Raw genomic sequence first — 26,805 nt, forward strand, 5'->3', positions numbered from 1 at the left:
CCCCGCCCGCCACACGGCGGAGGAAACTCATTTTGGCCGCTTATCCTTTCGGTCATGACCCAAAGCTCATGACCATAGGTGAGGATGGGAACGTAGCACGACCGGTAAATTGAGAGCTTTGCCTTCCGGCTCAGCTCCTTCTTCACCACAACGGATCGGTACAACGTTCGCATTACTGAAGACGCCGCACCGATCCGCCTGTCGATATCACGATCCACTTTTCCCCCACTCGTGAACAAGACTCCTAAGTACTTGAACTCCACCACTTAGGGCAGGGTCTCCTCCCCAACCCGGAGATGGCCCTCCACCCTTTTCCGGGAGGGATTCTCATTCCGGCCGCTCAACCATGTTTATTAGACTTTATATTCCTTCTTGTATTTTGTCTCTTCTTGTCATTCTATTTTTTCTGAAAAATTATTTTCTGTTATGTTTCATTTGACAAAAAGGAGCACTGATTGATGGTCATCATCATCCTTTGCTCTCTCAATTTCAATGATCATTCCATTTTTCAATATTTGCTTCCTGTTCCAGCTCCATCACTTCCTGTCTTAGCATATTCATATTTATTATTACAGGAAGGAGAAATGTTGACTACTATAATGTTATTATTGTTTTCTATTGATGTTTGTCTTTGACCACCTAGATGATAGAATAAAGTCCAAAGCACTGAAAGGTTACTTTTTTATTATAGTTCACAAGCATAAATATGCAGCTTCTTTTGTCCACTTTCAGCTCATCGTGAAGTTATCTGACTAAATACTTGTTCTGTCGTACATAATGGAGGAAAAACTGCATGTGTATTTCAGTACATGGGTAAAAAAAAGGCAGAGACCTACTGTAGACTTTTGGGTAAATTACATATGAGAAGTACCACAGAATGTGCTCAAGATGTGATGTCACCACCCTGTGGGAGGGGCTAAGTGGAGTGGTTGAAATTCACTTTAAAAAGGAGAGAAGATGGAGTGAGCGTTGCGATGGTCGTTTCCGTTAAGTACACGACGACCATCCTGCATTGCCAAACTTGAAATCAAGTCTGAGGACTGAAGCATCGGCGAGTCATGATGTGTTATTACCTCTTCGATGAAACTTTAATAAAATGACAGAAATAGAACCAGGAACACGTGGTTACAATTTGGGGATGATCTGGATCACCGTCTGGATTCAGGATTTTTTTTTTTCTCCAAGGATTCTTTGTTATTGAGAGGACTTTTCTAGCTTAGGTGATGAAACATGAATTGGAATAGTCCATCAAACAGACTTCAAAAGCATTTCTTCATCTTTTGTTATCACTGAAGCGCACTTTGTGTTGTTATTGACACAACAACTAGAGCAGAGGTCGGGCACCTTTTTGGCTGAGAGAGCCAAGAAGCCAAATATTTTCAAATATATTTCTGTAAGAGCCATATAATATTTTTTTAAACGCGTGCATTTTTAAGTAAGACCAACATTTCTAGAGTATAATAGGTCTCTTATTCCTTGTATTAACATTGTTATTATGAAGCTAACTGTGGAGGGGTCGTGGCCTGCGGACCTGCAGCGAAGCAGGGTGTTGCCAGGACTGGCCTTCGAAATCAGCCACAGGTGTGTAGATGCCCCACCTGGGCCTTGTTATCTAATCACATGTCACTCTGTTATACTGTAAGCATCAGCCAGGAGGAGAGACAGGGTTGGAGCTGGAGCTAGAGCGCGAGCGAGAACGAAAGAGAAAAATACAATTGCTGGAAAGCAACTGAGAGACTTATTGAAAAATAAAACAATATTGTAACCCTGAAACAGGCTCTCATGTCAGTGCTTGGTGGTCTGAGGAACCCCCAGGAGGGCAAGCCCCACACTAACCAATAATAAATAAACAACTTCTTACCATTAATGCAACTTCTTAAACATAAAAAAGCATGAGAATGCTTTTTTATGTTTAAGAAGTTGCATTATTGAACGTTATTTTGACACTGTGATTACAAGTGGAATTATTCATTACTCATCGTGTTAAGCAATGTCAGCTCAGATGTATCTGAGAGCCAGAAGCAGTCATCAAAAGAGCCACATCTGGCTCGTGAGCCATAGGTTCCCTACCCCTGAACTAGAGGGTGAGGCTGGATTGCCTCAAATACCAATAGTATCGATACCAAGGGTATTATCACAATCTGGATCGGACTTCAATTTTTAGATATCTTCTATGTTCATTTTTACGGATGTGTGCTTTTTTGTGTGTTGTCTACACTCACAGTGGTACCTCAGTTTTCCATATTAATCTCTTATAATAGTTCTGATGGAAACAGAATCAGGAGAAAACTGAAGCATTTTTTTTCTCTGAGAAACAAAGTCAATCCAAGTACAATCAAAACCTTCTCTAGTGATCTTTAAGTACACAGTAAACGTGTTCACTTTAGGACTGCAAAGAGTGATGTCGGAAACACAATGCATTGTGGGTTTCATGTTATGGCCAGTCAGTAGATTTGGTTTATCCGTAAATTTCACAACCCTTTAGTAATTTTATCAAATGTGATACCCTAACATTTAACGACGTAGAACAAAGAAAAATACAACTAAACTAATAATCAACAGCAGAAAAATGTAATCATAATTTGCATTTTTTAACTCACTTTTTACGTCTCCCACTACGTTATTTCTCTCCCCTGCAGCGCCCATTGTAATCAATTATGCAAATGAGGCAATGTTGTCATCTATCAACTTGTATCAACTTTTATGGCAGCCAATAGCTACTTTCCTAACTGAGGAGTTGGCAGCACTGGAAGATGGAGAGAGATCAGAAGATATTGAGGACACAAAGATGTCGAAGAGATACAAATTGAGAACACAAATGCAGGAGAGTCAACCGAGAAAGCAATGAGGATGATTTTCATTTCTAATTTCTGGTTAATTTAGATTAACACTAGGAGGCCGCATTGCAGGGAGAACTGTTGGAGGTGAGAACATCAGTCTTTAGGTATAAATCGACATTAAAACCGGCCGATTTATAATCCGTATTTTTCGGATTGTAAATCGCTCCGGAGTATACGTAACACCGGCCGAAAATGCATAATAAAGAAGGAAAAAAACATATATATGTCGCACTGGAGTATAAGTCGCATTTTTGGGGGAAATTTATTGGATAAAATCCAACACCAAGAATAGACATTTGAAAGGCAATTTATAATAAATAAAGAATAGTGAACAACAGGTTGAATAAGTGTACGTTATATGACGCATAAATAACCAACTGAGAAGGTGCCTGGTATGTTAACGTAACATATTATGGTAAGAGTCATTCAAATAACTATAACATATAGAACATGCTATACGTTTACCAAACAATCTGTCACTCCTAATCGATAAATCCGATGGAATCTTCTTCCTTGATGTTGCTTCTAACAACTCTGCCAACTCCAAACGTATGTGGCGTTTCCTCTTGTCGTTTTCTGCTGCATATTTCACTATGTCCAGCTTGTAATCTGCAGTACATGATTTCCTTTTCGGTGCCATTTTTGTTCAGCCCTTCTCAGTTTTTATAAGTTACCGCCAACGATGAAATGATCCATTTTATTAGCTATGGCAGTAGCATATAGCATACAGAGTTAGCATTGCATTACCCACAATGCACTTCTGCCATGACCCTTCACCGCTGAATTCTTATTGGTTGACTTGTATGTGACGATTGCTGACATTTTCTCCGTCTCTTTCGCAAATGAGATAAATAATACTATTTGATATTTTGCGGTAATGCGTTAATAATTTCACACATAAGTCGCTCCGGAGTATATGTCGCACCCTCGGCCAAACTCTGAAAAAAACTGCGACTTATAGTCCGAAAAATACGGTAAGTGTGTGCGGCGGCGGCAGTCTTTGCATTACTACCTTTGCTGTTCATAAGCATTCTTTGGTGATGACATTTACCCCCCGACCCCATAAAAGTAAGCTTGTTTGCAGGTAATGTTCCATACAATCAGATAATATATTTTTTGTAAAAAAAAACATAAAATAACAAAAACATTGATTTATCCCTGAAATTAGCCAAAACGGCAGTCCTGTCCCAGCAATGCATTATTTATATAATGTATTTTTCTCCTGTTGTATCAATAAAAGGTAGTGCTGGACAGCGGTTGACAGCTTAGGCGTTCAGCTCGGTACCTAGCACACTAAAATTTCACACCAGTGAATCCGGGTTTGATTTCTGAGAGGACCAAAAGCATGAACTTCATCTAGTTTATTGAACTATTTATTGTAGCAAGTTTAACCTAAAAATATTAAATAATAACAAAAATTGACACTTCACCTATCATCGTCATGAATCACTGCGATTTTTTTTTTTGTCTACTGTGTCTTTGAATCAGAATTGTTGGGCCTGCTGACCAGTGAAAGGCTGTTCCAGGACACCACAATGTTGTGTGCACTGCACCCGATGCAGTCACTGTGCTAATAATAACTACTGTACGGTATTATTGAACAGTGTTGTTATCTGCAAAAAGTGTTGACAGCTAAAAGGAACTTATCCAGTATGAGGCCTGTAAACTTAGTTGTAAACAACAAGCGGCCAAGGACGGTGTAAGCAAACATGGGTGTTATACAGAGTGGCAACAACATTTTAGACATTGATTTTACCTGACCTACCACATGTGTTTATGTTAATATATATGTAAGTCATTTATTTTTTAATTGTGGTATGTGACTGCTGCTGTTTTTGTTGTTCTTATATGTTTTTCTGTAACTCTGTTTTCCTGCCCTCTGGGCCAGGTCACTCTTGGAAAATAGATTTAAATCTTAATGAGTTTTTACCTAGTTGAATAAAGAATATTGATTGATTGATTGATTGAAAAAGAGATGAAAATATATTACAAAAAGTACAATTTCCTTCACTCCTTGTGTTAAAGGGGAACATTATCACCAGACATATGTAAGCGTCAATATATACCTTGATGTTGCAGAAAAAAGACCATATATTTTTTAACCGATTTCCGAACTCTAAATGGGGGGATTTTGGTTAATTAAACGCCTTTCTATTATTCGCTCTCAGAGCGATGACGTCACGTTGTGACGTCACCCAGGTAGTCAGTCCGCCATTTTCTCAAACACATTGCAAACATCGAGTCTAATCAGCTCTGTTATTTTCCGTTTTTTCGACTGTTTTCCGTACCTTGGAGACATCATGCCTCGTCGGTGTGTTGTCGGAGGGTGTAACAACACGATCAGGGAGGGAGTCAAGTTGACTTACATGGAGTGCGCTTCGATTAGCACGGCATGCTAATCAACGCTAACATGCTATTTGGGATAGCTGTATGTACATTTGTAGCTATATTTGCATCCAGCCTTTCTCTCCACCCACATTTAATGCCAAACAAACACTTACCAATCAACAGATTTTAGTTGCTCCAGTGTCACAAGATGCGAAAGTCCCGATCGTTTGGTCTGCACATTTTACCGGCGATGCTAAAGCAGACATGGTACAGAGATGTATGGATATCCTGCAGATGCATTTCCAACTATAAAGTCAACAAAATCACAAAGGTGAGTTTTGTTGATGTTATTGACTTATGTGCTAATCAGACATATTTGGTCACGGCATGACTGCCAGCTAATTGATGCTAACATGCTATTTAGGCTAGCTGTATGTACATTTGTAGCTATATTTGCATCCAGCCTTTCTCTCCACCCACATTTAATGCCAAACAAACACTTACCAATCGACGGATTTAAGTTGCTACAGTGTCACAAGATGCGAAAGTCCCGATTGTTTGTTCTGCAAATTTTACCGGCGATGCTAAGGCAGACATGGCACAGAGATGTATGGACATCCTGCGACACTCAATCGAAGGCGATCGCCGAATAGCGTCAATAGCTATTCGCTCAATAGCTTCAGTTTCTTCTTCAATTTTGTTTTCGCTATCTGCCTCCATACTCCAACCATCCGTTTCAATACATGCGTAATCTGTTGAATCGCTTAAGCCGCTGAAATCCGAGTCTGAATCCGAGCTAATGTCGCTGTGCTATCCGCCATGTTGGCATCACTAAATGACGTCACAGGAAAATGGACGATGGATTTAAAGATAGCGAAAATCAGGCACTTTAAAGCCTTTTTTCGGGATATTCCATGATGGGTACAATTTTGAAAAAAACTTCGTAAATTAAATAAGCCACTGGGAACTGATTTTTATTGGTTTTAACCCTTCTGAAATTGTGATAATGTTCCCCTTTAACAGTGTTATGAATACTATCTAAAATCAGGATTCAGTATTTTTCTTAAAATCATGCGGCGCTAATCCACATTTTATGGTTTCATTATCTGTAATGTTTAAAATGTATCACCCTGCAAAAGTTTGGACACACCTGTCACTTATCATAGTTCTGTCACTCACAAACTTTCCATGGCCCCATAGTGGATTATTTTGCGATCAATAAAAAAAGTGCGAAAAAACTGAGTCACCACCGTAGTTGTTGCCTGCGTATCAATCAGGTAAGTTTGTTAAACAAATTATGATAAACAAGACCGTCTATGAAACCCGCAAAATTCTGATTAAAAATTAAATCATATGAAAAATGTGGAGTACGAAAGCTGAGGTACCACTGTAGTTTTTGTCCAGTGTTTTATTTTGATTACTATCACCATTAACAAATGAAAGACAAAATTCTTCATTTGAAGTCCAAAGTATTTACTTGTTATTGGACAATATTAAAATGTGCAGAATGGCTGACCTCAAGCAACACATGGCAGCAATGACTGCTCAACGTGACGTAAACACACAGGTGTTAAATAAAAACATTTGGTCACCTGATTCTTCCTCCTTCAACACGTCATCCTATAGCCGAGATAAAATAGAACAACCTGCTCGTCATCAAGTGACTTTCTGCTGCGATGGAGCGTCAGAGTTTTTTCTATGCTAGGATTTAGTCAGCTCTCCAAGATGCAAACGTAGCAGACTGGAGGATTAAATAAAAGAAAATCTCGCCTTTTTCCATTCATCTATCTTTAGATGGGGCAAAAGGGGACAACGGTACCGACTGTGACCCGTCACACTCAGCCTTCCATCCCAAAGTCATCAGTGAACTTCTTCACCTTCAGCAGGTCTTCAGTGTTGACTGTTGGCCGCGTGGTGGACAGAGAACGCAGCATGTCGGACTGCAGACACAAAACAAAGCATTCATTTTATTCCAACTTACTGTAAACGACTTTCATACATTTCAACACAACTATTGTATTTCTCACAACAATACACAACTCCAGGAAAAAAAACAAAATGGTGATTCCATAATCCTTACCAGGGGATAGGTTGATTGACAAAGCTAAATTGGCCCTCGTGTGTGAAAGTGAGTGTGAATGTTGTCAGTCTGAAATTGAGGTCCCAAGGCCAACAACTCCCTCAACTGTCCATCATTGAAAATATGTCTGGATGAGGTGCAGGACGCAATCAAGACAATGAAAAACAAAAAGGCTCCTGGTGATAGAAGATGGGCCCCTCCTCCTTGACCACATCATCAACATGCTCCTCAAAATATGTGAAAAAAAGAAAATACCTGCACAGCTAAGGGATCCTTTAGTGACTAAAGCACATATACAGGAATATTTCTTGCATGGATATTCCTATGCATGTGTGAGATCAACCAATACCAACCACGTTTTAAAGGCCTACTGAAATTAGATTTTCTTATTTAAACGGGGATAGCAGGTCCATTCTATGTGTCATACTTGATCATTTCGCGATATTGCCATAGTTTTGCAGAAAGGATTTAGTAGAGAACATCGCCGATAAAGTTCGCAACTTTTGGTGCTGATAAAAACGCCTCGCCTTTACCGGAAGTCGCAGACGATGACGTCACAAGGGTGGGGGCTCCTCACGTCCTCACATTGTTTATAATGGGAGCCTCCAGCAGCAAGAGCTATCCGGACTGAGAAAACAACAGTTTCCCCATTAATTTGAGCGAGGATGAAAGATTTGTGGATAATGATATTGATAGCAAAGGACTAGAGAAAAAAAATAAATAATAAAATAAAATAAAAAGTGACGGCTCCGGGCGGCGGCAGTGTGAGCGTGTCAGATGTAATTAAACACATTTACTAGGATAATTCTGGAAGATCCCTTTTAATAGTGTTTTAGTGAGATTGTTAAGACATACCTCGAGGTCGGATGGGTGCGGTGAACACGCAGTGTCTCAGAGAGAAGCCGAGGAGCCAAGCTCACAGCTGCCTTTTAAACAGCTACTGCAGGAGGTAAGATATATATCACAATTTTCCCATCCAAAAACATGCTGGTTGACGTAGAGAAACATGTTCGCTTGACCGCTCTGTGTTAAAAACAAAGAAACACCGGCTGTGTCTCGGTGCTAAAGACAGCTGCAATACACCGCTTTCCACCAACAGCATTGTTCTTTATAGTCTCCATCATTAATTGAACAAATTGCAAAAGATTCCGCAACACAGATGTCCAAATTACTTTGTAATTATGCAGTGAAAAGAGACGACTTTTAGCCGTAACTGGTGCTGAGCTAATATTTCCTGACAGTCCGTGACGTCACGCGCACGCGTCGTCATTCCGTGACGTTTTCAACAAGAAACTCCGCGGGAAATTTAAAATTGTAATTTAGTAAACTAAACCGGCCGTATTGGCATGTGTTGCCATGTTAATATTTCATCATTGATATATAAACTATCAGACTGCGTGGTGGGTAGTAGTGGGTTTCAGTAGGCCTTTAACTGTAGATGTTTTAATGCATTTATGGTGAATGCTATACACATTTTAACAATATCAACACAATATATTTATGAGTTCATTTTTTTTGTTCCATACAATTGCTTTATCAAAACAAAGTCAATAGAACATAACTAAATACAAGTAAAAACTATTATCTACTCCTCTTTTAAAAACTTTGGTTTTTGCCCTCAAAGTCCAAATGTGGTACAAATACCACTCATGATAAGCAGGCTATCATGAGTGGCCTACTATGCTACTGTATTTTAATGTTAGTCATTATGGTGGTACTTGGAAAACCAAGTTTTAATGAGGTGGTACTTGGTGAAAAAGCTTGGGAACCACTGCTTTAGTCGTCTCCCTTTTTAAAAAGGGTGACAAGGCAGACTGTGGGATCTACCGTGGGATTTCCCTCCTCTCCACCACAGGGAAAGCGTTAGCTCGGGTTTTGGCCAACAAACTCTCCCTGTTTAGAAAGCATTTTCCTGAGTTTCACAGTGGAGTCTGTTAAAACAGACGCACAACGGCTATGATATTCGTTGCTTGTCAGTTGCAGAAAAAGTGCCTGGAACAGAATCAGACACTATACATGCCCTTCATAGACCCTTACCGAAAGCCTTTGACTTAGTCAACCGTCAGGCCCTCTGTCTGGTCCTGGCTGCCTAGGAAAATGCATCTGGGTGTTGTGTCTGCTACACGACAACTTGTCTGCCATTGTATTGACTGTTTTTGGAGAAAAAACTGAACCCTTTTGGGTTGACACAGGAGTCAAGCAGGAATGTTTTATTGCACCATCACTGTTCTCCATCTTCATTGCAGTCATCTTCACCTTAGAGGAAACCAGCTGCCACAGGGAGTCAGTAATATGTACAGGTCTGAGGGATTTCAGAACATCAACAGATTCAGGGCTAAAGATCGAACCACTACCGTGTCCATCACATAGCTGCAGTGTGCAGACAATAATGCTCTCGGAAAACTACAGTGCACCTTGTCTGCTTTTGCAAAAGATTAGTTAGCTTGGTTTGGCCATTAACATCAAGAAGACTCAAATCCTTTACCAGCCACCCCCAAACAGCACACCCCAAATATCTCTATTGAAAACATCAGGTTGGAAAATGTGGCCAACTTTCCATATCTTGGCAGCCTTCTGTCATCCAAAGCCACCAATGAACACACCATTGATGAAGAGGTACACCACCGCCTTGGCAAAAGAAAAGGGTCTTTAAGAACAGCTACCTTCAGGCAAAGACCAAAATATTACTCTAAAAGCAGTGCTGCTCCCCACTCTCCTGTATGGGTCAAATGCCTGGACCACATACAGCAGGCACCTGAGAGCACTCGAGGCCTTCCATCAGAGGCACCTCCGAAGAATCCTCAGATTAACCTTGGAGGATCGACGGACCAACCCCAAACTGGAAGAGGTTGGCATCCCTACCATCACCACACAACATCAAAATACCTTAATTCATCAAGAGATCTTAACATCAACCCAACACCACCAGTTCAATTTGACTGACCACTTCATTAGGATGCCTGACTCTTGCCATCCCAAACAAGTCCTGTACTTTCAGCTTGCCCAAGGAAAGCGTGCCCCAGGAGGCCAAAATGAAAGATAGTAAGACAACAATGAAGATAACCTCAAGAAGTGCCATATTTGCCTCAGAAGTGCCATATTTGCCTTAAAACCTGGGCAGTCGCCTACATAGCACACACATAACAACCAAGGAGGAGGACAGACATACAGCAAAAAATAGGACTGCCTGGAGGGACACTGTCCGTGACAGCGTTGCAACAACCATCTCCACAGTGCTGCAGAGCAGAAGCACAGACAAAATATAAGAGATCACCTCCACTATGAAGGTTCCACCCAGACCCACAACCGTCTCTGCCCACCCGGACCCACGTTGCACCCAACTAAGTGGGTCCAGACTTGGCTTATTCACGCACCTGAAGACACGTAACAACCAAGGAGGAGGACAGACATACTCGACCACGGGTGTCAGCCGATAACAATACATTCAATTACAGCTAACTAACTGTCCAAATCGCCAGTGTTAGCCAACAACAACAAAGGCTAACATGCACGCATGTGTTACATAGCCACGTAGTGTACGTCAGTATGTCCTAGAACAGTGGTTCTTAACCTGGGTTCGATCGAACCCTTGGGGTTCGCTGAGTCGGCCTCAGGGATTCGGCGAAAATAAAAACTTCTCCCTATCGGCGTATTATCGACACCCCCAAACAACGTTCTCTCTAATTTTCCATCTGATTTGCAGGAGTGTAATTTTTTGTGAGTTCATGCACTGTGTTGGTTTTGTTCTTTGAACAAGGTGAGGTTCATGCACGATTGATTTTATGCACCAGTAAAAAAAAACATATAACTTTGTCTTGAATTTGAAAAAATGTTTTTTTTGTTTTGTTTTTTGCAAAAGAAGGGTTCGGTGGATGCGCATATGAAATTGGTCGGGTTCTGTACCTCCAATAAGGTTAAGAACCACTGTCCTACAAGTCATAAGAGGGCCGCATATAACGCTTTAAATACACTGGAAAGTTAGCGCCCTCTTGGCATCCGTGTAAATGTTGCAAACAGCCCCATTAGGTATGTTTATTAATTTTGTGCATGTAATGTAAAACTATATGAATTTTATCACATCAAATGCATACAACTGTAAAGTCAAAAAGTTATATTTTATACAAGGCAAAGATCATTCATGTGAGAGGTTGAGCTTTGCTATTTTGAAGAACCCAGTTGTTCAAACCCCGTTTCCTATGAGTTGGGAAATTGTGTTGGATGTACAGTAAATATAAACAGAATAAAATGATTTGCAAATCCTTTTCAACCCATATTCAATTGAATGCACTACAAAGACAAGATATTTGATGTTCAAACTCATAAACTTTATTTCTTTTGCAAATAATAATTAACTTAGAATTTCATGGCTGCAACACGTGCCAAAGTAGTTGGGAAAGGGCATGTTCACCACTGTGTTACATCACATTTTCTTTTAATAACACTCACTAAACATTTGGGAACAGAGGAAACTATTTGTTGAAGCTTTTGAAAGTGGAATTATTTACCATTCTTGCTCAATGTACAGCTTAAGTTGTTGTATTTTACACTTCATAATCCGCCACACAATTTCGATGGGAGACATGTCTGGTCTGCAGGCGGGCCAAGAGAGTACCCGCACTCGTTTACTACGAAGCCACGCTGTTGTAACACGTGGCTTGGCATTGTTTTGCCGAAATAAGCAGGGGCTTCTGATTCTCTGAACCTTTTGATGATTTTACGGACCGTAGATGGTAAAATTCCTAAATTTCTTGCAATAGCTCGTTGAGAAATGTTGTTCTAAAACTGTTCGACAATTTTCTTACAAATTGGTGAACCTCGCCCCTTCCTTGTTTGTGAATGACTTAGCATTTCATGGAAGCTGCTTTTATACCCAATCATGGCCCCCACCTGTTCCCAATTAGCCTGGACACCAGTGGGATGTTCCAAATAAGTGTTTGATGAGCATTCCTAAACTTTATCAGTATTTAATGCCACCTTTTCCAACGTCTTTGTCACGTGTTGCTGGCATCAAATTCTAAAGTTGATAATTATTTGCAAAAAAAAAATGTTTATCAGTTTGAACATCAAATATGTTGTCTTTGTAGCGTATTCAACTGAATATGGGTTAAAAATTATTTGCAAATCATTGTATTCTGTTTATATTTACATCTAACACAATTTCCCAACTCATATGGAAACGGGGTTTGTAGAAAAAAACTAGTCATTGATCTTCTGTATGACAGGGTTGTAGTTTCAAAGACAAACTGTAAAATAAATAAATAAATAAATAAAAATACAAAGAATATTTGGAATGTTTTGCTGCTTTAAGAAATCTGTTGAAAAAATGTTGGCAAGATTTTAACTACGGTACTATTCAACTGCCCTCCGGAGCTGACCTGCTGGCTTTGATTGATTGATTGAGAAGTTTATTGACATCTTAAAAAATTGAATCCATGTAATGCTTTAAAAAGGCAAATGGATGGCACAAAAAGTCAAAAGGCTTGTTTCCATTGTGGTCCATTAAATATTCATCACATTTAAAACATCCATCCATTTTCTAATGCTTATTCCCTTTTAGGGTTGCGGGGGGCGCTGGCGCCTATCTCAGCTACAATCGGGCGGAAGGCAGGGTACACCCTGGACGAGTCGCCACTTCATCGCAGGGCCAACACAGATAGACAGACAACATTCACACTCACATTCACACACTAGGGCCAATTTAGTGTTGCCAATTAACCTATCCCCAGGTGCATGTCTTTGGAGGTGGGAGGAAGCCGGAGTACCCGGAGGGAACCCACGCATTCACGGGGAGAACATGCAAACTCCACACAGAAAGATCCCGAGCCTGGATTTGAACCCAGGACTGCAGGAACTTCATATTGTGAGGCAGACGCACTAACCCCTCTGCCACCGTGAAGCCCACATTTAAAACATTCAATGATAAAAGATATAAAACCTGTAACGTGTATATAAAGAAAAATCACCTAAAAAAAAGGGATAAATTATGTACATATACACAGTATACAGGGCTAATTAGTTAAATATTTCTAAGTGACGTACCTAAAGAAGTTCCGGATCCGCTTTGTCTCACCTCCATCTTTCGCTGTGTCTTTGTGTTTATCAGAGCTCATATTTATGGTCAGAGCCGCTGTGCTTGCTACGTTGCAAGCAATTCATGTTATACGCTAATATGGTAGTGTCCTGTACTCGGTGCACGGTGCCTGAAGGTCCTTATTGTTTTTGTCTGCTTTCAATGCTGCTTCCATCGCGAGTTTAAAGGCCTACTGAAATGAGATTTTCTTATTTAAACGGGATTAGCAGGTCCATTCTATGTGTCATACTTGATCATTTCGCGATATTGCCATATTTTTGCTGACTTGTCGTACCCCGCCTTCCGCCCGATTGTAGCTGAGATAGGCGCCAGCGCCCCTCGCGACCCCAAAAGGGAATAAGCGGTAGAAAATGAATGGATGGATAGATGGATTTAGTAGAGAACATCGACGATAAAGTTGACAACTTTTGGTTGCTGATAGAAAAGCCCTGCCTTTCCCGTATGTGTATGTGCGCGTGACGTCACGAGTTGCAGGGCTCCACACATATTCACATTGTTTTTAATGGGAGCCACCAGCAGTAAGAGCTATTCGGACCGAGAAAACGACAATTTCCCCATTAATTTGAGCGAGGATGAAAGATTGGTGTTTGAGGATATTGATAGCGAAGGACTAGAAAAAAAAATAGAAAATCAAGTAAAAAAAAAAAAAAAGGCAATAGCATTGAGACGGATTCAGATGTTTTAGACACATTTACGAGGATAATTCTGGGAAATCCCTTATCTTTCTATTGTGTTGCTAGTGTTTTAGTGAGTTTAATAGTACCTGATAGTCGGAGGGGTGTGTCCACGGGTGTCTTGGGGCCAGTGTCTGACGGCAGCTGTATAGACGGCGCAAGCTCAGCTGATCTCCGGTAAGAGGCGACTTTTCACCACAATTTTCTCACCGAAAACTGCTGGTTGACATTTGGTCGGGATCCATGTTCGCTTGACCGCTCTGATCCATAGTAAAGCTTCACCTCCGGGAATTTTAAACAAGGAATCACCGTGTGTTTGTGTGGCTAAAGGCTACAGTAAAGCTGTAGCGCATAATATAGCCAAGAGTCATGGATACATTGCATTCTGGGTAAGTGTTATGTTGCGTTTATAATGTGTTACAGAGCCGATGTTCTCCAGAAATGTGTTGTCATTCTTGTTTAATGTGGGTTCACAGAGTGTGGCGCATATTAGTAAGAGTGTTTAAGTTGTTTTATATCACAACCATTAGTGTGATCTGTATGGCTGTGGAACAAGACCCCTGGTTTACACATAGTAAAGGCAAAAAAAACCTTCTCCATCATTTTGAAAAGGACGACAGGGTAAGCGTCACTCGTGACGTCACAAATTTGACCCGGCGGTAAAAGTAAGCATGCGCTTATTAATTTGGGGAGCGAGTTTGACCTGGCAGTAATTCAAGGCAGGTGCATATTACATGCCCAGCGGCTATTCAAGGAAATACGGTATATTACATTGAAGCAGTATGTGTAATGTTTTGCAGTCCTGCAAGAGAGTTGTGCATATTTACCATGCAGACTATTGGCTCCAGCAGCCTATCACTCGGTACGTCCATCCAAGTCATTTCTATGGCAGTGGGGTCACCAGGGGAACACGGTGTCAATAGGTCGTCCACCATTACCTGGTTGTTGCTACGTGATGGCCCACGTACCTTAAGACAAAAAACACAGTAGTGAAGACATGATTAATTGCGCACCAACAAAGCGTTTTAGTTTAGATTGTTAAATATCAGCTAGCTAGTCGTTAACTGGTAATTAGCCTTGAAGCTGGAAAAAATATTTGAGTTGGGATTGGTCATCCCGCATACTAATATCACCGTACAGATCACATATACAGTAATATTTTCTGCAGGGATGTTCCTATCAGGATGAGATAGGCCGATGCTAATTATGTTTTAACGGTCAATTTTGTAATGTATTTATAATGAATGCTGTAGACATTTAACAATATGTAAACTAGTTCATAATTGTTTTGTATTACATACAATTTTTTGATGAAAACAAAATCTATATCAAATAACTAAACAAAAGTAAAAACTATCTACTACTCTTTTAAATACTTTCCCTCAAATCAGGGAATTATTCCTTGAATTTTTAAGTGGCAAACACAAAAAATATATATTTTATGTACAAACCAGTTTCCATGAGTTGGGAAATAGTTTTAGATGTAAATATAAACGGAATACAATGATATGCAAATCCTTTTCAACCCATATTTAACTGAATGTACTACGAAAACAAGATATTAGATGTTCAAACTCATAAACTTTTTTTTTGGGCAAATAATAAACTTAGAATTTCATGGCTGCAACACGTGCCAAAGTAGTTGGGAAAGGGCATGTTCACCACTGTGTTACATCACCTTTTCTTTTAATAACACTCAATAAACGTTTGGGAACCCAGGAAACTAATTGTTGAAGCTTTGAAAGTGGAATTATTTCCCATTCTTGTTTTATGTAGAGCTTCAGTCGTTTAAAAGTCTGGGGTCTCCGCTGTCGTATTTTACGCTTCATAATGCGCCACACATTTTCGATGGGAGACAGGTCTGGACTGCAGGCGGGCCAGGAAAGTACCCACACTCTTTTTTTTACGAAGCCACGCTGTTGTAACACGTGCTGAACGTGGCTTGGCATTGTCTTGCTGAAATAAGCATGGGCATCAATGAAAAAGACGGCGTTTATATGGCAGCATATGTTGTTCCAAAACCTGTATGTACCTTTCAGCATCAACGGTGCCTTCACAGATGTCATGTGTAGCTGGCATCAAATTATAAAGTTAATGATTATTTGCACATGCTAATCATCAAATATGTTGAACATCAAATATGTTGTCTTTGTAGCATATTCAACTGAATATGGGTTGAAAATGATTTGCAAATCATTGTATTCCGTTTATATTTACATCTAACACAATTTCCCAAATCATATGGAAACGGGGTTTGTAAAATAAATAAAAATATATTTATAAATATCAATCTAATTACACTAGTATTGATCATATTGCCCTTGGTATTGACACTAATGATATACTTGGATGTATCTGCCCTTTCCTTACATGGACACCTTTTCCGCCACACAGCATTGTTGTTACTGTATATTACCCACTCTCTAACTCTTACTCGTGTTCTTGTTAGTGTCCTGTTAATAACAGTTTACTTTCTGCAGTAACACCCTTCCATACTTTACTAAGTACTTATTTCTTCTGTTGTTTCAAGCTGGCTTAGCAGGTTAGCTTAGGGATCAGCATGCTTTCTTGTTTGCTCCTGGTTGTTCTTAGTTGGTGTGTGACATGTTTAGCCTGGTCCTCCAATAACAATACTACTTGTAAGAAATGCACTTTGTCTTAACGGAGGTGATGTTTATGTTTTTGGGGGAGCGGCTCCACACTGCGTAAGAACATAACCAACTGTCAGCAGGGGAACCAGAAATAAACTAAAAGTAAATAAGTGGTCGACATTAAAAGACAATAATCGCCATTTGCTCATCGCATAGTTTTTCCTGAAAATAAGCTGATACTGATCAAAGCATCCATAGTTTTCTGATCGTGTTCGTTGCTTATTTTGTGTTAAGATACATTGTTATATGCAATTAGACTTACATATTATAATATTTTTTTCCATTAAAGTAACATTGTGACAATCATCCCTGCATGTAATTGGGGTTACAAGAGTTGGACAATAACATACAAAATACACATTTCAAAGCAACACCTTAAGCTTCAATTTCATACAGTGCATCCAGAAAGTATTCACCGTGCTTTCACTTTCTCTACATTTTGTTATGTTACAGCCTGATTCCAAAATGGAATACATTCATTGTTGTCCTCAGGATTCGACATACAATACCCCAAATTGACAACCTGAAAAAGTTGTTTTTTTTTAACACTTTTTTAAATTAAAAATTAAAAAAACTAAGAAATCACATGTTTTCTTTCACACATGTATTCACAGACTTTGCTTAATACTATGTTGATGCACCTTTGGCAGCAATTTCCGCCAGCCTCAAGTCTTTTTGAATACGATGCCACAAGCTTAGCACACGCATTTTTGGGAAGTTTTGCCCATTCCTTTTTGCAGCACCTCTCAAACTCCATCAGGTTGAATTGGAAGCTTTGGTGCACAGCCATTTTCAGGTCTCTTCAGAGATGTTCAATTTGATTCAAGTCTTGGCTCTAGCTGGGCCACTAAAGGACATTTATTGAGTTCCTGAAGCCATTTCTTTGATATCTCTGATGTGTATTTAGGTCCATTCCATGTCCTGCTGAAAAAAACAACAGATCGGCCCAGTCTGAGTTTGAGCGCGCTCTGGAGCAGGCTTTCTGCAGGATGTCTCGGTACATTGTTTCATTCATCTTTCCCTCTATCCTGACTAGTCTCCCAGTTCCTGCCGCTGAAAACCATCCCCACACCATGCTTCACTGTAGGGATTGTTCTTTCCTAGTGATGAGCAGTGACTGATTTCCTCCAAACAGGAGGCCTGGCATTCACGCCAAAGAGTTCAATCTTTGTCTGAATTGTGAGAGTCTTTTACGTCCATTGTAGCTAACTTTTACAAACAGAATGACTTCTGTGGGGCCACTTTACCATAAAGACCTGATTGATAGATTGCTGCAGAGATAGTTTTCCATCGGTAAGATTATCCTTCCTCCACAGAGGAATGCTGTAGCGCTGACTGTCACCGCCTGCTGCCACCTTGTGGTTCGTATGTTCAGTGTTCCATTGTTGGTGCAGTAGACCTGACTCTTACACTTCTTTTCCAGAGTTCCTGGTTCCCCTTGTTGGCGGAGTTGTGAGACGTGCACAGCTTTGTCCAATCTCCCCAGCACTAGTTAAGCAGCACCCTCACAGCTGGATGGCACTAGGCAATTCCACTCCTCGACTCTCCATGTCAGATGACCCCTATGCTTCTTGAATTTTTGGTGCTTACCTTTTTGGCTATTTCCAGTACCATCCAGCTTGGGTAAGGTAGTTTGCACGTCTTGCAAGTCCGACCCAAATTTCGTTATTTTTTTGCATATTAGCTTTTGTTTTTTTTCCCACGGTGCTCATTTTGTGTTCTCTTTTTCGCACCATCATTTTTTGTTATCTCCTATTTTGGATCATTGTTGTGAGTACTTTTTCGTTAAGTAAAGAACTGTTTTACTCACAATCTATCTGCATCCTTGGGTTCCTCTGTTCTGCATTTAATTGAATTGTGACACTGACAGAGTGACCATCGGGTTCTTGGAAACTTCCCTTCATCCCTAATTGCTCAATTCAGAAAGCTGTAGGAAGAGTCCTGGTGGTTGCAAAGGTATTCCATTTGAAGATGATGGAGGCCAGTGTGTGGCTTCAACTTCATTCTTGGTTTGTGGTCTGCCATGCAGTGTCAAGTGTGAGACCTTATATACATATATAGACAGGTTTGTGCCTTTCCAAATCCTGTCCAACCAACTGAATGTACCACAGGTGGACTCCAACTAAGCTGTAGGAACATCTCAAGGATGATCTGATAAAACAGGATGCCCCGGAGCTCACCTTTGACTGTGAATTATTAGTTTTTTTTTAATAAATTTGCAAACATTTCTAAAAAAAAACAACTTCTTCACATTGTCATTGTGGCGTATTGTGTGTAGAATTGTATGGAAAAAAAATTAATTAATTCCATTTTGGAATAAGGCTGTAACACAACGTGGAAAAAGAGAATGGCTGTAAATAATCTTTGGATGCACGGTAGTAAGGTTTGAGGGACAATTCACAATAGATGAAAAAGTGTGACAGCTGTTAAAACTTTACAGTCCCGTGCTACCGCGCTTTTGGATAGAGTGGAAGATCTCAAGAATCAGTTGAGGCGCTCTAACTTGAGTGTTATTAACATTCCCGAGGTGAACGAGAAGGACTGGGATCCCACAAAGTTTATTTCCGATTTACGAATGATGCTGATGGGCTCCAAGGTTTCCAGCAATCAATTGGAGATTTAGAGAGCCAATCGTGCCTTCAGTCCCAGACCAGGTGAGGCTGGTGCTTCGAAACCGAGGACCTTCATCCTTAAAGGTTTCCGTTTCCAAGATAAATAAACAGTCCTAATTTGGGCCAGATAACACAAGATGGAGTACTGAGGATCTGAGTGTATCAAGACACCAGTACTGCTCTGGCTGAAAAAAAGGCTGCATTCAACAATATTAAACACGCTCTTTACCTGAAAATAATCAAATTCCGCCTGCTGCATCTTGTCGTCCCCAAGCCCCGCTCGGGGAAGATAACTGTTACTTTAACTCTCCACAGAAAGCTCAGAACTTTTTTGATGAGCGCACTGCTTTTAAGTAGACACCCTTTTCCCCTCTCTTCTTTTTTCTGTCTTGAGGAAGCCAGCTTTATCTAAATTTTGTGCGCGGTAAAGTTTAAGTTTAAGAATGTTTACAAACTGGGTATTACGTTACCATGCACTGAATTAGACTGAGTTCTCAAATAGTTAGTTTTTTTGTATTTTCACACCTACGTGTGAAGTCCAAGTATCCATGCACTCTCTTTAATGCAACTATTGGTCACTGGGGGAGCGCTTATTTCATTTAAGTGTGGATAAACATTTTGCTTTTCTGGTTGACCTAAGATGTCACACTAAGCATCTTTGGCTAAAATCACAACAATTTATCTTTGTTGTACCTCACCCATGTTTGATGAATGTACATAATATCAGCTAAGTGTAAATCTACACTGATGCTGCTGAGTGTTTGCTGAATTCACCTTTTTAAAGTGTGTCGCGGACTGGACCTTCCTAACAGGCTGCATGAGGGCGTCCCGTACGATGACGCTGATGTCAGCACCAGAGTAGCCGTCTGTCTTGTGGGCAAGCTGCCGCAGGTCCGCCTCGCTCAGGCTATGAGGTGTGTTGCCCAGATGCAATCGGAACATCTGTGCGCGGGCCGGCTCTTCTGGTAGCGGGATGTAAATACGCTTCTCAAATCTGATCGACACAGACTACAAGTCAGTCAATGATAAAAAAAATACAACTTAAATTCAACAGTTTTTTTTACTTCAAACCTACAGCCTCTGGTATTTATGTTACTATAGTAACTAATTCATGATACTTGTTTAGTTACATACACATGCTATAAGTCCAGGTAACAGGAAGAATGGCAGCTAAAATCTCAAGAAAAACAACTTCATGAAAACAGAACATCATTTAATGCTTAAATGTATAAAAAAAGATTATTAATTTAATTAAACAAAATAAAAATGTAACAATATTAGCAGCGTTTGAAAGCTAACACTAAACATTTTCAACCTTACAAATATCATTCCTCTAACCTCTAAAACCCACTGAGCATAAATCTTCATATAATCCAGAAGCAAATTTAGTGTAAGAGTAACATTACCTTACGGCTGCACAATTATTCAAATTATAATCACAATTACGATTTTGGCTTCACCGAACCCTTCTTTAGTGAAAAATAAAATGTTTTTCCTTAATTTAATGATGTTACTATATTAAAGAAATACTAATTAATATATATATCTTACAAACAGAAAGTTACATCTCATTGTGCAACATGTGAATGTTTTAGTGGGACCTAAATGCAATATCTGAAAGGAGTACAAATTATTTCCAACCCCACCTTGTACAGAGCTTAAGAAAAACAATTTTGTTTTTCTCGTGATTGTAAGTGTGCCAAAACATTTGTATTAGAAAAATTATCTCATGGAAATGATTGCGGTCATTTGATGATAATAATAAAACATTGAACTTATTTAGTCAGGATGAGACGGAGGCTCCGTCGAACCCCTGAGGCCGACTGACCGAACCCCTAGGGTTCGATCGAACCCAGGTTAAGAACCACTGCTCAAAATAATGCTATATTTTTTATTTTGTAATATACTACACATGTTTCACGCTGCAAATCATATAATACAGAAAGAGATCAAGCACATGTTTCCAATAAATGATGCAAGATTTACCCATGGGTAGGGATGGGAATCCAAAGTGTACCAGTTCCCAGTGTACCGATGTATCCTTATCAATGCCAGTGGTTAGGAATGATGTGTGAGTTTAGCAAAAAGGCGGCCCCCAGGCAAAACAAACGTTCTCGAGCAACAGCGCTACATGTAATAACTGCAATATTGCTATTTCATCAAGAGGAGAACATATGAGCAATATGCTAAAACATTTGAATAGAATAGAATAGAAAGTACTTTATTGATCCCAGGGGGAAATTCAGCACCACAGTTCTCTCAATAATAATAAATGATATAATATATATCATATATTATAAAAATATAATATACAATATATGAATCGTATAAATATATTCTACATTTAAGTTCAGTCAAGAAGAACACACAGCATGCAATAATTATAAATGAATGTTGCGCTTCTTAACCGCATCGATTTCATCCGAGCAGCAGTAACGCTAGCACGTCATCTGCCGTAAATACAACTCACCGTTTATGTCAGCCCTATTATTTGTTAAATTGAAATTAATGCCTTCTCATCTAGATGAGCCAGATGAGAGACAGATTCTAACTGGCTCCGAGGCGGCAGTAACTACGAGCTTAATTCTACGTCTGCTGCCCGGCGCTATAGGGTCTCCTTTCACCGCAGTAGAGAAGTATACATGCAGTGACTGAGTTTGTGCTTTTAAACTTACACCAATTTGCCAGAGTGCTCCTGATTTTCAAAAAGTGAATGATCAATAGTAGTCAGAAAAAAAGTTGAATGTTTTTCTGCAAACACATTCACTCAGTCATTTCCATTATTCAGGTGAAACTCATAACATTTGAAAATTGTGTAAAAGTCCAATAATGTCAGCAATTACCTTCAAATGTGGCTTACAGTTTTTGAAGACCCCACATTTTCTGAGCTTTTCAATTCAAGGTAAACTGTAAACCAAAATCATCAAAATCTAATCAAAAGAAGGCTTGACATATCTTGTGTTGCATGTTATGTGTATGATAGTTTCATCTTGTAAATCTAAAAAGACCATTCTAATATATTGAGAGTCACGAAAATATTTTCTAGGGAGATGACAAAAGATTCTTAAACCTTTTAAAAATGGTAATATAAATGTTTCATTCTTGAGGAATTTCTACATATGTTTTATTTTGTTAAATTCTACAGAAGAATATTTATTTCTTATATTTATAATTTTTTCTATGCTATGTGCTTCTTACGACCTCACTGTTGGCTTTGTAAAGTCATGTTAGCTCTAATCTAAACAAATTGATGGTAATCTACCTTTTGTTGTCTTTTTTTTCCCAAGTAACACTCGATAAGAAAACCATTAAACTAAAATAAATCGTTAAACAGAATCAAAAGTGGAATCGGAACCGGATACGTTTTATCAATTCCCATCCCTACCCATGGAACATGATTGGGGTTTTTGCACCCCAAACAGCATCACAAATACATAAACTGAAGTAAAGGCATCAGGTAATGAGAACAAGATGAAATGTTAATACTAATAATACAAAAGCAAATATTTGTTTTAAATATGTGGTTAACTTTTTTTCCCATTTGTATTAGACTATTTTATTACACATTACATAATGACGGACAAACATTGTAGCGTATGTGCTAAAAGACATGCACGCTATTTCTACAGCTTTCGGGCAGCTGGCCACAGTGGACAGTGAGTACATAAATATGGAAAGCGAGCTAAAGAATACACTCCAGACTCTGCCTCTGCGCATCATTCATCACTGAAGGTACACACTCTGTCAATTCTCTTATATACTCTTTCATTCCAGACTTCTAGAGTGTTTGATTATCACATCACTCTAAATGTATACTCTTTAAAGTTCACAAACATAAACAGGGATCCTAGTAGGCCAGGCCAATCTTTCCTTATCTCTAAACTAAAAACAGAGATTTACAAAGGAATATAACAAGTTAGCCTTTACGCAAACCATAAACTCTGATAGGTGTGGGCTGCACCCGGGAACAAACTGTGCACTTCTGATTGGTGTGTGTATGCATGCGTGAGTGTGTGTGTCTCCGTCCGTCTGTCTATGAAGCTGCAGTACGTTAATAAATTATACCCAAACTACGTGCATTTGACAGTGATTCATAGCAGGGAATCTTAACATTAGCCAGCAGTGACAGGAAAAATATCTACTAACGTTACTTACCGCGATTTGCTTCCTCAAATTTGACGTTGAGTTCTTGTAAGCTGAAATGTCCACTTGTTTGGTGAGACATATATGACAACGCCTTACATAACTGTTTTTTTTGTTGTCCGAAGCGTGAACATCGATTTTATGTGAGGCCAGGGGTGTTTGCGTTCGTTGTTGTCTCTGCCATTGTTGTTGTTGTTTGCCGCTGAAACTTTTTGGGCAGTTAATCATGTGACTGCCTGGCTGTTTGATTGGTGAAACGGAGTGAAACGTCACCATTGACTGCATTTGATTGGTGGAACGGAGTCAAATATCACCAGTGACCGCATTGGAAACGCAGGCATAAGATAGATCTTACTTTGACAAACTAAAACCAAAAAAACATTCATTAACAGATCGATAAAAATCATTAGGAGTAGCGAGCTGAATTTGGATGAATGGAGCAGGGTAAAAGTAGAGTTTCTTCTCTAAAAAATACTCAAGTAAAAGTATGTTGCATTAAAACTACTCTTAGAAGTATGATTTATCCCAAAATTTACTCAAGTAGATGTAACGGAGTAAATGTAGTCCGTTACTACCCACCTCTGACACTAATGAATAATTGTGATGAGTAATCCTGATATCAATATTGATAAAAAATAATGGTGATTATATTTTTGGCCATAATTGTGCAGCCCAGCAGTATAAGTACACTTCAGTAATCAAGTTTTGCTTATTTTCAACAAAGCAAATCAATCAAATAATGGTTAGCAAGAGTCTCTCTTATTTATTGCAGCATCTTATCAAATATGAAAGGAAAACAATGTTCTTAAGTGAAGGGCATTGCAATGAACCCTGACCTTCTCCGAATAGCAGCATCAAGCACCCAGGGAATGTTGGTGGCCCCCAGTACCAAAATACCATCGTTGTTGTTTCCCACTCCTATAAAAGAATCAGACCTTAGATACACTTCAAATACCATGCAATATGTTATTGTTATAACATGCACACTCTTACAAGACTTCTAATATATGGACTATTTAATATTCAAAGATGTATGCACAAAGTTGATAAATACATGGCTTACTGTCTCATATATACTACTGGATATACTACGAGATCAAGCAATACTTGATCTTGTCATGAAGATAAAAGTAATTGATTTAGGGCCCTTATTAATTTGAACCGTTTCTCTAGGGTTAAATGACAGTACATAGTACATCTTCAATAATTCTGTAAAACAGTTTCAATTTGTTTTTGATACACATTTAAATATATGGAGGGTATGGAAAGTGTTCAAACGCTATTACGTTTTTCACACTTTCTAACATTGCAACCGTCTGTTAAAATCGAGTTATTTTTGCCCCAATGTTTTGCAAATGTATTAAACAATGAAGTGAAATATCACAAGGTCATGAGTATTCACTTTGTGACATTTGGATATTGAACTCATGTGCTGTCCATTTCTTCTGATTATCCTTGACGGGACGGCGTGGCAAAGTTTGTAGAGTGGCTGTGCCAGCATGCCAGCAATAAGAGGGTTACTGGTTCAATCCCAACCTTCTACCATCCTAGTCGAGTCCGTTGAGTCCTTGGGCAAGACACTTCACCCTTGCTCCTGATGGGTCCTGGTGAGCGCCTTGCATGACAGCTCCCACCATCAGTGGGTGAATGTGTGTGTGAATGGGCGAATGTGGAAATACTGTCAAAGCGCTTTGGGCTCCTTAAAAAGGGGTAGAAAAGCGCTACACAAGTACAACCCATTTACTATTTGACATTTTCTAGAGCTTCATTGAAGTCCAGCTCTGTTAGGAAGGAAAGGCACACACCTGTTTTCAGGAACTGCCTGAAAACCTCAGACACAGAATTGTTGCAAGGCATGGATCTGACAAAGATTACAAATATTTTCTGCTGCACTTAGGTTCTAAAGATCAAAATGGTATCCATAATCCTTAAATAGAACTCTTTCTCAAGCTGGTTGTGAGGACAAACTGAGCAATCGGGGGAGAAGAGTGGTTAGAGAAGCAAAGAAGAAAGGATGGGATTGTAGATCGACTGTTAAGTCGAGAGCTTTGCCTGCCGGCTTCACCACAACGGATCGATACAGCGTACGCATTACTGAAGACGCTGCACTGATCCACTCTTCCCTCATTCGTGAACAAGACTCCGAGGTACTTTAACTCCAACATTTGGGGCAGGGTCTCCTCCCCAACCCGGAGATGGCACTCCACCCTTTACCGGGTGAGAACCATGGACTCTGACTTGGAGGTGCTGATTCTCATCAAAGTCGCTTCACACTCGGCTGCGAACCGATCCAGTGAGAGCTGAAGATCCTGGCCAGATGAAGCCATCAGGACCACATTAGCTACAAAAAGCACAGACCTAATCCTGCAGCCACCAAACCGGATCCCCTCAACGCCTTGACCGCACCTAGAAAATCTGTCAATTAAAGTTATGAACAGAATCGGTGACAAAGGGCAGTCGTGGCGGAGTCCAACCCTCACTGAAAATGTGTCCGACTTACTGCCAGCAATGCGGACCGAGCTCTGACACTGATCGTACAGGGAGCGGACCACCACAATCAGATACCCCATACTCTCTGAGCACTCCCCACAATACTTCACGAGGGACTCTACAATAGCATATTTATATTTAATTAACCCTTTGTCTTTTGTAAATTTAATTGTATTATTAAATCGATCTAATAATACAATAAGGAAATACATCATTTTATTTCTAAAATAAAAACAAAAATATTTTTATTTCAACTTTCTCGCAATAGAAAATAGATTGATTTTGAAATGAAAAGCTTATTCACAACCTTGATTGTTTAAAATAGAAACCTAACAATAAATTATCGGGATCAATAATTCAATTCAATATTGCTACAAGTAACCGTCACCTACTCAGTGGCCTAGTGGTCAGAGTGTCCGCCCTGAGATCGGTAGGTTGTGAGTTCAAACCCAGGCCGAGTCACACCAAAGACTTGAAAAAAATGGGACCCATTACCTCCCCAATTCCATCAAGGGTTGGAATTGGGGGTTAAAACACCAAAAATTATTCCCAGGCGCGGCGACTGCTGCTGCTGCTCACTGTTCCCCTCACCTCCCAAGGGGTGATCAAGGGTGATGGGTCAAATGCAGAGAATATTTTGCCACACCTAGTGTGTGTGCGACAATCATTGGTACTTTAACTATTATTTTGGTTATAATCGTGCAGCCCTATCTTGGACTTTTCCTTTGTTCCGAGTGTTGGTCGATCCGATGCATGCCGAGCTGCAGTCAATCATCGTCATTAATTACAATTTAATTAGGATTGTTTGAAAAACCTATCGAAGAGTAACATTGTTCAATCATAAACTACACCTGTTCATGTAATGACTCAAATTGAATAGAATATTTAAGCCTATG

At 39.6% G+C, this 26,805-nt stretch overlaps 1 protein-coding gene across 2 annotated transcripts in view; it reads right to left on the reverse strand.

Annotated features, from left to right (window-relative positions):
• Window positions 1-6,550: 6,550 nt before the first annotated feature.
• Window positions 6,551-26,805, reverse strand: part of vps4a (vacuolar protein sorting 4 homolog A) — a 55,934-nt gene continuing 35,679 nt past the window's right edge. For both annotated transcript variants that reach the window (XM_061919977.1, XM_061919978.1), the window contains 4 exons: window positions 24,256-24,337; window positions 20,051-20,270; window positions 14,841-14,981; window positions 6,551-7,108 (listed from right to left, as the gene is read on the reverse strand). In XM_061919977.1, coding sequence (XP_061775961.1) covers window positions 7,007-7,108; window positions 14,841-14,981; window positions 20,051-20,270; window positions 24,256-24,337 — 545 coding nt within the window. In that variant the 3' untranslated portion in view covers window positions 6,551-7,006. The remainder of the gene's footprint in view (window positions 7,109-14,840; window positions 14,982-20,050; window positions 20,271-24,255; window positions 24,338-26,805) is intronic.

This window comes from Nerophis ophidion, linkage group LG14 (genome assembly GCF_033978795.1).
Source record: "Nerophis ophidion isolate RoL-2023_Sa linkage group LG14, RoL_Noph_v1.0, whole genome shotgun sequence".
Classification (NCBI taxonomy): domain Eukaryota; kingdom Metazoa; phylum Chordata; class Actinopteri; order Syngnathiformes; family Syngnathidae; genus Nerophis; species Nerophis ophidion.